This window comes from Ahaetulla prasina, chromosome 6 (genome assembly GCF_028640845.1).
Source record: "Ahaetulla prasina isolate Xishuangbanna chromosome 6, ASM2864084v1, whole genome shotgun sequence".
In the NCBI taxonomy this organism is placed as follows: Eukaryota; Metazoa; Chordata; class Lepidosauria; order Squamata; family Colubridae; genus Ahaetulla; species Ahaetulla prasina.
The window spans coordinates 33,517,353-33,529,766 of record NC_080544.1 but is presented as its reverse complement, the minus strand read 5'-3'; the positions used below and the strand labels follow the sequence as shown (position 1 = coordinate 33,529,766).

Genomic DNA, 12,414 nt, shown 5'->3' with positions numbered 1-12,414 from the left:
AGACCCACTGAAATCTGTGTGCCAAGTAAGATTCTCTGAAAAAAAGCATACAGCCATAAAAATAAATATAACTTACCTATGGCAGATGTAACAAGACCTGTCTTTATGAATGGGGCAACCTGTGCCGCCACCAATACCATAGACATACTGGTTGCTTTTGGAAGAATTTTCAGCAAAATAAATTCCTGCTCCAAACATTCCTCCAATGTAAGCATGCCTCTCATCAAAGCCTTTGTGAATAATTGCATTCACAAAAGGAGAGCCTGAAAATAAAACAGAAAGTGGTTTTTATATTCTTCGAATAGAAATATTTTCCCATGTTTTTACATACAGTTTCTGCCACTTATGCAGAAAAACATACTGGAACATCTAGCCCAGAAAAGAATTGTGACTGAATTAAATATTGGGATTGTGGGGGTGAATCTGATAAGGATTCTGGTTTTAAATAAGACATCTAATTGGGTTACAACTAATTCTGACATGAAGCCTAATATACAAATTCCTTAACCAGCACTAATTTAGTACATCAGAGACAAGTTTGGTTTGAGGTCTGTAAATCTATGACTGTACTACAGAACCAACACCTGACTCTAAATTAGACATGCACAATCACTAAACATTCTGTTTTATGTAGGGCAGTTGCAGACACTGGAAATGCCCATCGTGCTCTAACTGCTTTGAGGTAAATATATATACTGTTATATTGTTGGAGAGTAACCGTTCAAGTCAGACAGTGGGGCTAATCAGGGAATTGGCCTGGATTTGTTATGTAAACACAATAGAGCAAGGTCTGACAACTCCCTCCCCCCCTCAATTCCACAATGCCTTTGGACCTTATCTGGCCTTTCCCAGGTGAAAGCTGCCAGTTTAGGGAGATTCTTGTATTATAGGCAGGGAACAATAAAATAGCTAGTTTGAACTCTACAGGCGTGAATCCCATTGTGCCTGACAGATGTCATTACAGTCTGGTTATTTTGAATCAATGTATATATGGTATGTATTTATAATTACATACTCTGGAAATTCACTAATAGTATTTTGATTGACTTGCACAGCAACTCTTTTACTAGACCAATTAATCAATTATTAGTTAAAAGTCAATAAAGATCTTTTATATACAGCGATCAGAATTTCTAATGATGAACAATATAGTGAAATCATCTGAACAAATGCAATGTAACTTTTAGACAAAATGAAATACCATGAAACAACATCCTTTCATTAGCATGATTATGATTCTCTTCAGAAACCTCTTTCCTCCTGTGAGTGTATCTTTCCCAAAGCTTTTTGTTACATACTTTTTGTATCTAGAGGGAAAAAAATCCAAAATTTCAGTCAATGTTCTTCCATACCTTCTGATATCAATTGCACTATACAATTAACATGTAATAAACAGGTAACCATTCTTCCTAAAATAAATCCAAACTAGAAAGATAGAATTTCTTTTTATAGAATTCTTGATAATCTAAAACCTTATTTAAAAGTAAAAACAGTTTTTACTATTTTACTGACAGTTAACTATAATCCTCAATTTATAATTGGGCGCCCAAATTACAGTCTTGTGACCTTGAGGGGCATGTCATAATTTCAGAACAAAGTTGTAAGTACGGTAGCTTTTGAGGAGTTGTTCATAATGCAAAATGGACACTAAGTGATTGGTCCTAAATTGAGAACTACCTATTTTGAAGTACCTATTATTTGCATTTGAACTGATTATGTTTACATTTTTCAGAAATAATAGTGACAGAATGAGGACATACATAAAATTAAAACCATAAGTTCAAATGCAATTGTAAGTAAATAATACATAATAAGAAAAAGTCATCAATACAGAATAACTTTAACTCTGGGTGGATAAAAATTGATGATTTAAAAAAATTGGATTTTTTAAAATTTAAATCGGATTTTTAAAATCAAATTTATTTTAATAAAATATTTTTAGAGTAAAAATCTATCTAAAGATAGTTTTCTATTTAAGATACATTAATACTTAATTTATTCAGCATGAAATGGAGCTTAGTTATGTAGCATGAGGCTGTATATTCTGCAATATTGGGATTGTTGAGTCAACAGCGGGTCAGAGGAGGAGCTGCTGCAGGACAGAGATGACAGCTGCTCTTTAAAAATTATTATTTAAGTCAAGTTGATTTAAATCAAGCCTTTTTACTAGTGATTTAAATCATGATTTAAATCGACTTGATTTAAATCAAATCCACTGTGCTTCAACTGTATCAGTCAGTGTTATCAATTAGGTGAAGACTTCAACCCCCACCTTTCTTTAAAAATAATGCATTATTTTTACTACTAATCCCTTTCAGCTTTTAAAATTACTCACTTGAGAGAAGGGTACCAGTTACCTACACATTACCTTTAAGATGTTGTATCTGTTGAAAATTCCACCAGCATGGCCACCATCTCTATGTTCTCGTACAGTGCTTTGCATCTTAATATTAAAATTTACACAGATAAATATATAAATAAAATCTAAATCAAAACACCTGAATTTAAGTCAGCTGAATAAAACTTTCTTGTCTGGAAATAATTTCCTCATAATTGATCAGTGTTCTCTATCCGAGTTATGTAAATTGGTATTGGCTTATTTTGTAGACCCTCAAATGCAGATTCATATAATCTCATTTGAAGCAGGTAGTTGGTGGATGAAATTTACATTAGTCCTCATTTCAATTAATTCTTTGGAAAGTCACAAGTAATGCCTACTATAATCCATTTTAAAAGATTTTTTCTTCTTCTATTCAATGTTTTATTCTTAGTCGTCTGGTTTCTAACTGGATACTTTAGTCACACCACCAAACTGGCTCTCTCAAAACATAATTAACTATTGCCATAATTATGATTATAACACATTGTAAACTGCCCTTGGGTTTGAAGGGCAAACAAAACAATATTGTTAAAACAACAATATGAAATTATGACTAATTTTTCCCAAAGTAGTCAGAGTTAATTTCTGAATCAGTCATGCCAGGAAAATTACAGTTACAGTTTAGCAATAGATTTAACTAATGCTAGACATAATGTTTAAGTATTTAAGGATATACATCAATAATATACCTCATCCTCCACCGACTGAAACTCTTTATCATCTGGAGAGAGATCTATAAGGATTGTCCCACTACCCGAAGTATTCAATGTTAGATATGGATTAAGACCTAAGAGAAACGACAATATTAGCATTGCATCTTGAATACATTTGAGAACTACTGTGATTCATTCATTATTTTTTTGACTAAAATAAATTAAAACGGCAGCATTACAATTTTGAACTACAGAAAAGAACTACAGAAAAGCATAAAATGTAGCTTAAATATTTTACTTATTATAACATACCTTGCTGTCCAGAGATCAGCCTCTCAACTCCTTTTATTATTTTGTGTCTATGACCATAAGCATTAATTCCAATTTCCTTTAATTCTCTGTGCCCCATTTCAACAAGGACATCCAAAGTTATCTGCAAAGAAAAGGAATTATTAAATATTAAAATTATTAGTTTTCTTCATACAAATTCAATAGATTGCCAAAAAGGTGTGGTCAGATTTTTGCATTTTGCATTTCAACTGATAAAGTGTAATCCTTTTATAGAAACCATATTGTTATTTAATGCTTAGAAAAAAGAGTGAAATAGTTTTGCCGTGCTAATAACAAAAACCTTCGCCTGATTCAAGTGCACTTTTAAAAAAACCTATGTTATTAAAAAGGATTATCAGATCACAATTGCTTAGTTTTTCTTAACCATTGAAATATATTCTGCAGTTGAAAATAAATCTTAACACTTTTTTCTTTAAAATGCATTAAAGAAAATATGTGACAGCCCACTGCTTGAATGAGAAATTCTTACCTATTGTTTTATTATCATTATCACTAATTTTTTAATACTTGTTTAAAATTTAATTTAAATCAAATATTTCGAGATGCTAGGAAATGAAGTTTTATTACACATCTTTCACACAAAGGCCTTCTTAAGATACAAGGTTTGTAGCTATACATCCAAAACTCAGATATGTATGCTACCTCTTCATATGTAAAACAGCTATATCCAAACTAACCATATAATGTGAAGGACATTATCAATGTATTTTATTGTAAATTGTGAACTCTGATTTGCCATATTAGAAAAAAAAGAGGGAGAGAATTATACCAGATTATACTTCTAAGATAAATGAGTAATGAATTGAGGCAAAAATGATGCCTTAGAACAGGGGTGTCAAAGTGGCAGCCCGCAGGCCGGATGCGTCACATGCAGGCCATGCCCATCCTGGCTCCACAAAGGAAAAAAGTCTTGATACGTCACGAAATGTCACGTGACATAATTGAGTTTGACACCTGTGCCTTAGATGCTGAATATATGGAAGCTTCTTGCATAATCCTTTTTATCTCGATCAACTAATTAACTTCATTAGTAAAACACTGGTGTAATCAAAATAACATTCTGTTAAAAAATTTTCATGTTTAGCACAACTGGAATGCTGAATTATTGGTGTAATTATTAATTAATATAGGTAAATTAGTGTTCATATCATTATATTTCCTGAAGTTAGTAAAAATAATTTGCAGACAAAATCAATTCTCTAAAATGTTATATTAGTTTAAGACATGTTTTAGAAAACTATAAGAAATGAAAGAGGGAAAGCTGGTATGTGTTCATTAGTATTTTAACTTAGCTGTTTGAAATTCAAGATATAATCAATTTCCACAAATCCTGGTTATGAACATTCTCCCAAGCTGACATTTAAATCAATAATTTTGCAATCGTTTTCCTTGAAATTTATTGTTCACTTGGTTTCCAGGTTACTTACCTGCTCTCTTTCAAGTATGTCAATCAAATGTTCAAGTCCAAGATTTCTTACAAATTGATTGATGCTAAAATCTACATTGAGAACTAAATATGAAAGTAATTATTAGCTACATATAAATTGAACTGAAATTATTCTATCAGGCTACAGGCATATGTTCACATCATTCTCTACAAGAATATCCAGTGCAATATTTTCATAAAACTACCATATTAAAATACAGTATATTTTTAAAGTACAAATTGACCTTATCTTCCACTTAAAATTCTATTTATCCAAACTAAACAATTTTAGTACCTTCTTAAATCTTATCTTCACTATACATCCAGTGTATAGTGTACACATTAAAAAACATTTTTTGGTAGTTGAATTCCATGGGAAATCCTACAGTAAACATAACATGTCTAGGCCTACAATTAATTACTTTCGTGATGCTAATTTTTTCTAGGAAAAAGATACACAAAACTCCCCAAATCTGAAAATATTAGAAATTGAATAAATCAGTTTTAGGGTTGCCCACTTGTGTAAGCTTCAAGTCAAACATAGATACATTTAACCCACAGATGATTATTAAATATGCTTTAATTTGGATTCTTACATAGAGCAAGCGGTTGGACTAACAGTCCCTTCCAATTCTATGATTCTGTATTAAAATTATACCAAATATGAATCTGTGATGGAGAAGCATAGCTTTAGTCAGATCATCATTAGATGTTAGTCTTAATGCATAACTATACTGCCCTTTGTTTAGCAACTTAAAGCTGACCCAGTAAAAAATGCCAGGCTCACCTTCTTTCTTTTCCAAACTAGAGGCTCCTTCAGCACCGTTTGTATTAACAACTGAGAGTTCAGAAAAGCTACCCGACAAGCTGTCCAGACTACTGGCAGCTGACAAATTAGATGGACTGGACGGAATGGAAGAAAGTGAATCAGCTGACGTCCCTGTATTCTGAGACACATTTATAACCTGAGGCTTATAACAAGATGGCAAGGCAGAAAGTGGCATGGCAGCTGCCAAGAGTGAGCTAACATCATCTGCCTGGAAATTAAAAAAAAAATCAACATTTTGTTAAAATAGTCACAAATACATGCAAGTCAATTGCAAGGTTAGGTAAACAGTGCTTTAGTTGAATTACGCTAATTTTCTTTTTATTACTTACAATGCCATTTCAGATACTTTGCCCAGAGGTTCCTTGAGTATGGTAACTCCAATGCCAGGACTGAGACATACTTAAATTGTAGTTCTACTTGTTTAAGAGTCTGATTAAAATCTATTTCCTGCTACAAACTTGAACATAATCACTCTCTTGCTTTCTAACCTACCTCTCACAGAACTAAAATGCTGCACTTGTAACTTACATTCCTATACTCACTTACCTGGGTGAGTGCCCTGCTGAATTCAGAGGAACATATTTCTGAGTACCCAGTTGTAGGATAGCAATTTAAAATCACTAACTGCTTATGGGATACAGCTAAATGCACAACACTGCCAATTTAAGCATGACAATGAATGGGCATTTTGGACTTAACTGAATGTATTTATATTATTCATGGTATATTCATGGCATATACAGACATAAGACATATTACACTTGAAACGAAAATTTGTTTCATGTGGCTAAAATTCTTCCTAAAAATTACCTGTTACACTTTTTAAATGTTGAAAACACAAAACTGCTTCTGTAATCCCTCGCTGTACTTACATAAACTACACTTACATTCCTTATGCCCATCTTCAATGAGATTTGCGGAGTTGCTGTCCTTGAGCTTGTAGTCCACAACGGTAACTATGTGTTTTAAAACCCTCAAATCTGATGCCCTGGTCAGCAGCCAGCAACTGAAGCTTAATACAAACTTCTCAAAAAATTCCCATCACTTACGGTGACTAGGTCTAATGGTGTTTGTCCTTCCTGGTTTTTCAGAGTAGGATCAGCTCCATGGGCCAATAATAAGGCACAAAGCTGTGTCCTTCCTTTCTGGGCTGCTTCATGCAAAGGTGTGAAAGCCCATTTGTCTGTAGCATTTACACACGCATTATACTTTATAAGCAAAGCTGCTACATCTACATGCTGGAAAATAAAATACATTTATATAGTGCAATCTTCAGGAAAAAAAAACTTTTTTCCCTATAATTTGGTTCAGGATATTAATGTGCAATATACAAATCTTTAATTAATGCTGCTTTTCACCACAAATGACCTTGGTTGGAAAGTGGATCTTTGAGAAGGTGAAGTTTCAGATCGCCAAATTGAACTGCAGCCCCTCAAGGGTGGTGAAGTTGTTTTTTCTATATATTTTTACACCCTCCATTTCTTACTAGAATTATTTGGCTAGATCTCATGGACATTTAAAAAAATGCTATGGTGGTTTTGTTGTCATCCTCCCCACAAGTAGAAAACACGAACTCTTGGTGAAAGAGTTGTCCTTAAAGATAAGTTTAGGCCACTTTACATTTTCTAAAGCAACCACATTAGTTGCAAATGGACCTTTTAAACATACAACACATAATGTGCATGTTTTGTTAGACTGCTGAAGTCATAATCCCAACATTTGAATATACAAAGGAATAAAATCTGGCCAAGAACTTTTGATTAAAAAAAAACCTGACAGAGGAAAGCAGTACTGAAGCAAACGCAAAATCCTTGCCACTAGCAGAGCCTTGCAGTATTGTAAGAGGCGAAGAAAAACTGAATTGTAGACTTAAGTCTATTATGCTTTAGACTTTCCTTTCAAATTACTTTGAAATTGGAAAAAAAAATTAGTAATTACAAATTTAGATTTATAGCAAAGTGAACAGCTAAATTATCTTTCCAAAGTCTACTGAGACCAACGTTCAGTAAGTGAGGATAGTTCTAGATGACCTAACTACATCAAAACTTCAACATCTTACTGCATGAGGCTTACAATCCTGAAAAATATCTTTCACATCTTTTAGATGTAACTGCATCTAAACACATAATTGTGAAGAGCCTATGTGTAACATACTGCTAGCAATGATTTTCTTTTTCAACTAGTTATCATCAGGTCCTCTACAGTCTGGTCACTTTAATCTCAGAATGTCAGGGATGGGAATAGAGGAAAATTGAGACAGCAAACCTCAGATCTAATTTTTTTAGACTTTCATTTGTAATTTTTTTGCCTATAGGAATATCAGAAAGTTTAATACACACTACACTTAACATAATGTTCGTTTCACATTACTATGAGGAACATTCCATATTATTATTGGTCACAGTCAGCCAGATGTTTATACTGGATTTGGCAGTTTTATCCACCTCCTGAGTCCATCCCAAGGTTCTAAGATGTATGCTCTTTGATAGTTTTATTTATTTGCATCCCACCTTTATTATTTTTACAAATAACTCAAGATGGCGAATACCTCTAACACCTTCCTATTTTCCCCACAACAACCTTGTAAGGGGAGCTAGGCTGAAAGAGAGTAACTGGTCCAAAATCATCCAGCTGGTTTTCATGGTTAAGGTAGGACTAGAACTTACTTTCCTACTTTCTAGCCCAGGGTTGTCAATCTGGTGGCCCATGGGCCGGATGCGCCACATGCAGGCCACACCCACGCCAGCTCCGCCAAGGGAAAAACATCACGATGTGTCACGTGATACGGTGAATTTGACACCCGTGTTCTAGCCTGTTAGAGGTATCATGAAAGGAAGTAAAGCTGCGTTTTGGAATTGACTGTTGGTGATTTTGTCAATGCTGATGGTGTTCAAGTGGTGTGCCACATGTTTTGGAATTGCACCCAAGATACTTATCACTATTAATCATATCTTTGCATTCTTTTACCACAGTTGTTCTATATCTATTTGCAGGTCTTTTTCTCTTTATTTTGCTGTCTCCAGGTATTACCACATCCACTATCCAGACTTTTTTGTCCTTATCAACAATTGTTAAGTCTGGAATAATTTGTGGCAAGTGATTGTCTATTTGAATTCTAAAGTCCTAGAGCACTTTAGCTTCTTCCTCTTCTATTATTTTGTCTATTTATTGTCCCACTGGTTTATTAATTCCATATTGCTATGGAAATGACTGAATATGAGTACACTGGGACGTATAACTTTTCTTCAACTAGAAAAGCCAAATTCTATTATTTCTTTAATAAGACCAATGTATGTGTGTGATTATCTTGCTCATTTTTACATTCATTATAATTCTATAAGGAGATGAAGCTTACAAATACTGACTTGCCTAAGGTCATCATCCAGTGACTAACAGAGATGATAGTTATCTCTGAATGGATCCTTGTACTTCAGTCCTTTTGTCAGTCCTAGTTCACCACAACATTACAGCAGTAATATCTATAAATATCTCCTGCTCTTTATACTGAAATAACCATAGATTTCATTGCACATAAAACCTCAATGTATCAGTGAAATAATACTATGCAAAAAGAATTGAATTGCTGCAATTTTGACTAGGAATCATCCCACTGAAAACAAACCGAACACAATTTCTATTCATAGATGAGCTTTCAGTGGCATATTTCCTTCATCCTATTAACAAACTCATAGTTTGATTCCTAGAGTCACAAAATGGAAACAAATCAGTTACTCTATATTTTCATGCTAAATCCTTAGTAGAGACCTCCCATAATATAAACTATTCTAAACTGAAGGAGGAAAAGAATAGCAATAATAAAAACATGAAAGGATTTTTGGAATCTTTCAGAAATTTACTGATGGGATACATTGTTATATTGCTTTGTTTTTGTAGCAATCATGATGGAAGAGATTTCTATCCATATATGTGAATGCAAAAAATCAGGAAAAAGCCTTGAAGCTGCGGTGCCATAAAAGTTTAAGAGACCCACACTGGCTCCTTTAAAACTGATGTATAATTTTAAAATGTTTACAATGAAAGATCAAGCTACTTACCCCGTAGGATGCTGCGTTATGTAAAGGTATTAAACCTCCTTTGTCCTGTGCATTTACATCAGCGCCGTGCTGTAATAAGTACTCAGCAACTTCCAAATTGTTGTAACCAGCTAGGAGGCAATAAGAACAAATACTTTTAATACGTTATTCTGTATCTGACTAAGCAATTACAACAAAAAGCATCACCCACTTCTTTTCCTCTTTTCTGAACATTAAACCATAGGTACTTTTTTTTTCAACACAGGCAGCCATATAGAAGCAGCAGTTATTTGGGGCAAAGCACAATGGCAGGATACATGGGTTTTTTGCATTAAAAATTCCAGGTTCAACCCTTTACCTCACTGGTAAAAACAGCTAGGAAAAACCAAGATGTAAGACCCTGGAAACCAGCAGCTTTTCAGAATAGACAGATGCTGGAATACACTATATTATCCAAACATCTGACTCTTTAAGGTACATTTCATATATCTTTAGAGGCATTTTTCAAAATTAAAATCCAAATATATCTGAAGTAGGGCTTTGACAACCATTAACATTTATTGCTATTAACACTTTAAATTAAATAAATTAACATTTATTGCTTATTTTGCTCAACTTTTTATAATGACTTAACCATTACACTTGGATGTACTACTCCAGAATCCTACCAAGAACTTTTCCATATGAGGATTGTGATACAGCAACATCACTGTATTTTTTAGAGAACTCACCTGCTAAATGGAGTGGAGTAGAATGTCGGCCTTGTGTATCACGACAGTTGACATTATCAGGGGAACACAATTTTTTCATCCTAGCCAAACAGCCCTTCTTTGCAGCATCAAGCAAAGCTGCATCTCCTCTAAGGAGATCTTGAATATCTGTATCACCATCTTTAACAAGGTCTAATGGGGTATTTCCATCTCTGTTCTTCTTTGTAGGGTCAGCACCATGCTAATTTGGTAACAAATTGAAAAAAAATACATATTAATTCCATTATAATGTACAACAATCTACCCTATTCCTTCTAGCATTTGTGTTACAACTTGTACAACTTAGATCATTTCCTCTATTCATGTGAAACATTATGAATTAATTTGAATTTTATATACACACATCACCTAGATGTCATGGGATAAACCTTTCATAACACATGCATTTCAAGCGACTTACCTGTAACAGTAGTTTACAAATTTCATATTTTCCTTTTGCTGCAGCTTCATGCAAAGGAGTAAATTTCCACAAATCAGCCACGTTCACAATAGCACCATGTTTAACAAGAAGTTCTGCCACTTCATAGTGTCCATAAGAACAAGCATTGTGCAAAGGAACTAGGCCACTGAAAATTTTGAAGGAAAGCAGAAAATTTCAGTTTAAACTAATATTTTGAATTGTCTAAAAAGCTAGCATAGTAACCTTCAGGAAAAATTATTAAGCTGAAGCTTTAAATAACAGTATACTGATGAACTAAATTAGGGGTGCTAAACTCAATTTCATTGAGGGCCAGATCAGGGCTGTGGTTGACCTCGGGAGTGGAGGACTGGGTCAAGTGTGGCCAGCTTGACGCCACTCCCCAAACGGCTGGCATGTTTCCTCTTTGCACTGGGTAGACGGTCTGAAGCCACACTGGCCCGATGTTGCCTCTTCGCATTTGGTAGACCGGGCCAAAGCAATGCGGGTCAGCCCCTTACATTTTCCAGGATGGCCCCGCGGGCCGGATCTGACATCGTGGCCTGCATCCAGCCCACGGGCCTTGTGTTTGACACCGCTGGACTAAGTGCTTTCATAATTCAGAACTTACAATGACTGTCAATCACATTACAAATACAGCATACATGTCAACTGATCAAGCAGTTATCATAACTTATTTTATATAATCAGTGAAGTGGGCATTAAAGAATATTATGATAAAAGGGCAATATAATAGATACCATGTATCATGACAGAACCCAAATAAGTGGAGTAAGAAACGGAATTCTCCATTCCTCTTTGTGCAGGTACCCAACACCTGTATTACAATGGTCACTTTATAAATTTTCCATCCATAATGTGCATCACAAGGAATCACTCAAAGTCGTTGGATATAAGATGGGTAGCAAATAAATAAATAACTGATTAGTTTCTTCATAATATTTTTGTCATATACAGACAAAAAAATTATAGGCAGAGAGATGAAGCCTTAATTGAAAACTGCAGAAAGCTTTATGCATAAGATCTGTAATACAAGTATCTAGGAATGTAGACCTTTAAGGCTTGCCATCCCTGAAAACAAATAAACAAACAAACAGAAGAAAAGTAAGCATTTGCAAATCAAATTTGGAGTGGAATATTTACCCTTTGTCTTTTGCGTGGACATCAGCCCCATGCTGCAAAAGATATTCAACTACAGACACTCTATTGTATCCTGCTGCAAAGTGAAGCGGTGTGGACTGACGCCCTTCAATATCCCGGCAATTCACACTCTGCGTTGTGCATAACTTCTGTGGAATGCAAAAATTGAGGCGAACATTAATGGCAGAATCTCCCTACCCGATATGCACAAGCAGGAAGGACATACTGAAAATTCGCTCCTGTCAGGAAATCCAGCAGCAGGAGACCTGGACATGGGTGTCCATGCGGGAGCTCCCCTCTTGTGGAATAACTGGCCCTCAGAGGCAGGATTGGCTCCTTCCATGATCCTCTGAGGACTGAATGAATGAATGAATGAAATGTACAATGCTCAAGCAAGATGTAAACACTATAGA

At 34.7% G+C, this 12,414-nt stretch overlaps 1 protein-coding gene across 7 annotated transcripts in view; it reads right to left on the bottom strand.

The window, feature by feature from the left end:
- TNKS2 (tankyrase 2) overlaps positions 1–12,414 on the bottom strand; it is a 78,547-nt gene that overhangs the window by 41,996 nt on the left and 24,137 nt on the right. For 6 of the 7 annotated variants that reach the window (XR_009155692.1, XM_058187878.1, XM_058187879.1 and 3 more), the window contains exons 14-25: positions 12,005–12,150; positions 10,844–11,009; positions 10,405–10,624; positions 9,695–9,804; positions 6,689–6,877; positions 5,598–5,847; positions 4,812–4,894; positions 3,346–3,466; positions 3,070–3,167; positions 2,369–2,443; positions 1,202–1,307; positions 77–263 (exon numbers count right to left, since the gene is read on the bottom strand). Coding sequence is in view for 6 of the 7 variants with exons in the window: in XM_058187878.1 (XP_058043861.1) it covers positions 77–263; positions 1,202–1,307; positions 2,369–2,443; positions 3,070–3,167; positions 3,346–3,466; positions 4,812–4,894; positions 5,598–5,847; positions 6,689–6,877; positions 9,695–9,804; positions 10,405–10,624; positions 10,844–11,009; positions 12,005–12,150 (1,751 nt within the window). In the remaining variant the exon portion in view is untranslated. The remainder of the gene's footprint in view (positions 1–76; positions 264–1,201; positions 1,308–2,368; positions 2,444–3,069; positions 3,168–3,345; positions 3,467–4,811; positions 4,895–5,597; positions 5,848–6,688; positions 6,878–9,694; positions 9,805–10,404; positions 10,625–10,843; positions 11,010–12,004; positions 12,151–12,414) is intronic. The other variant, XM_058187881.1, reaches the window with a different exon arrangement.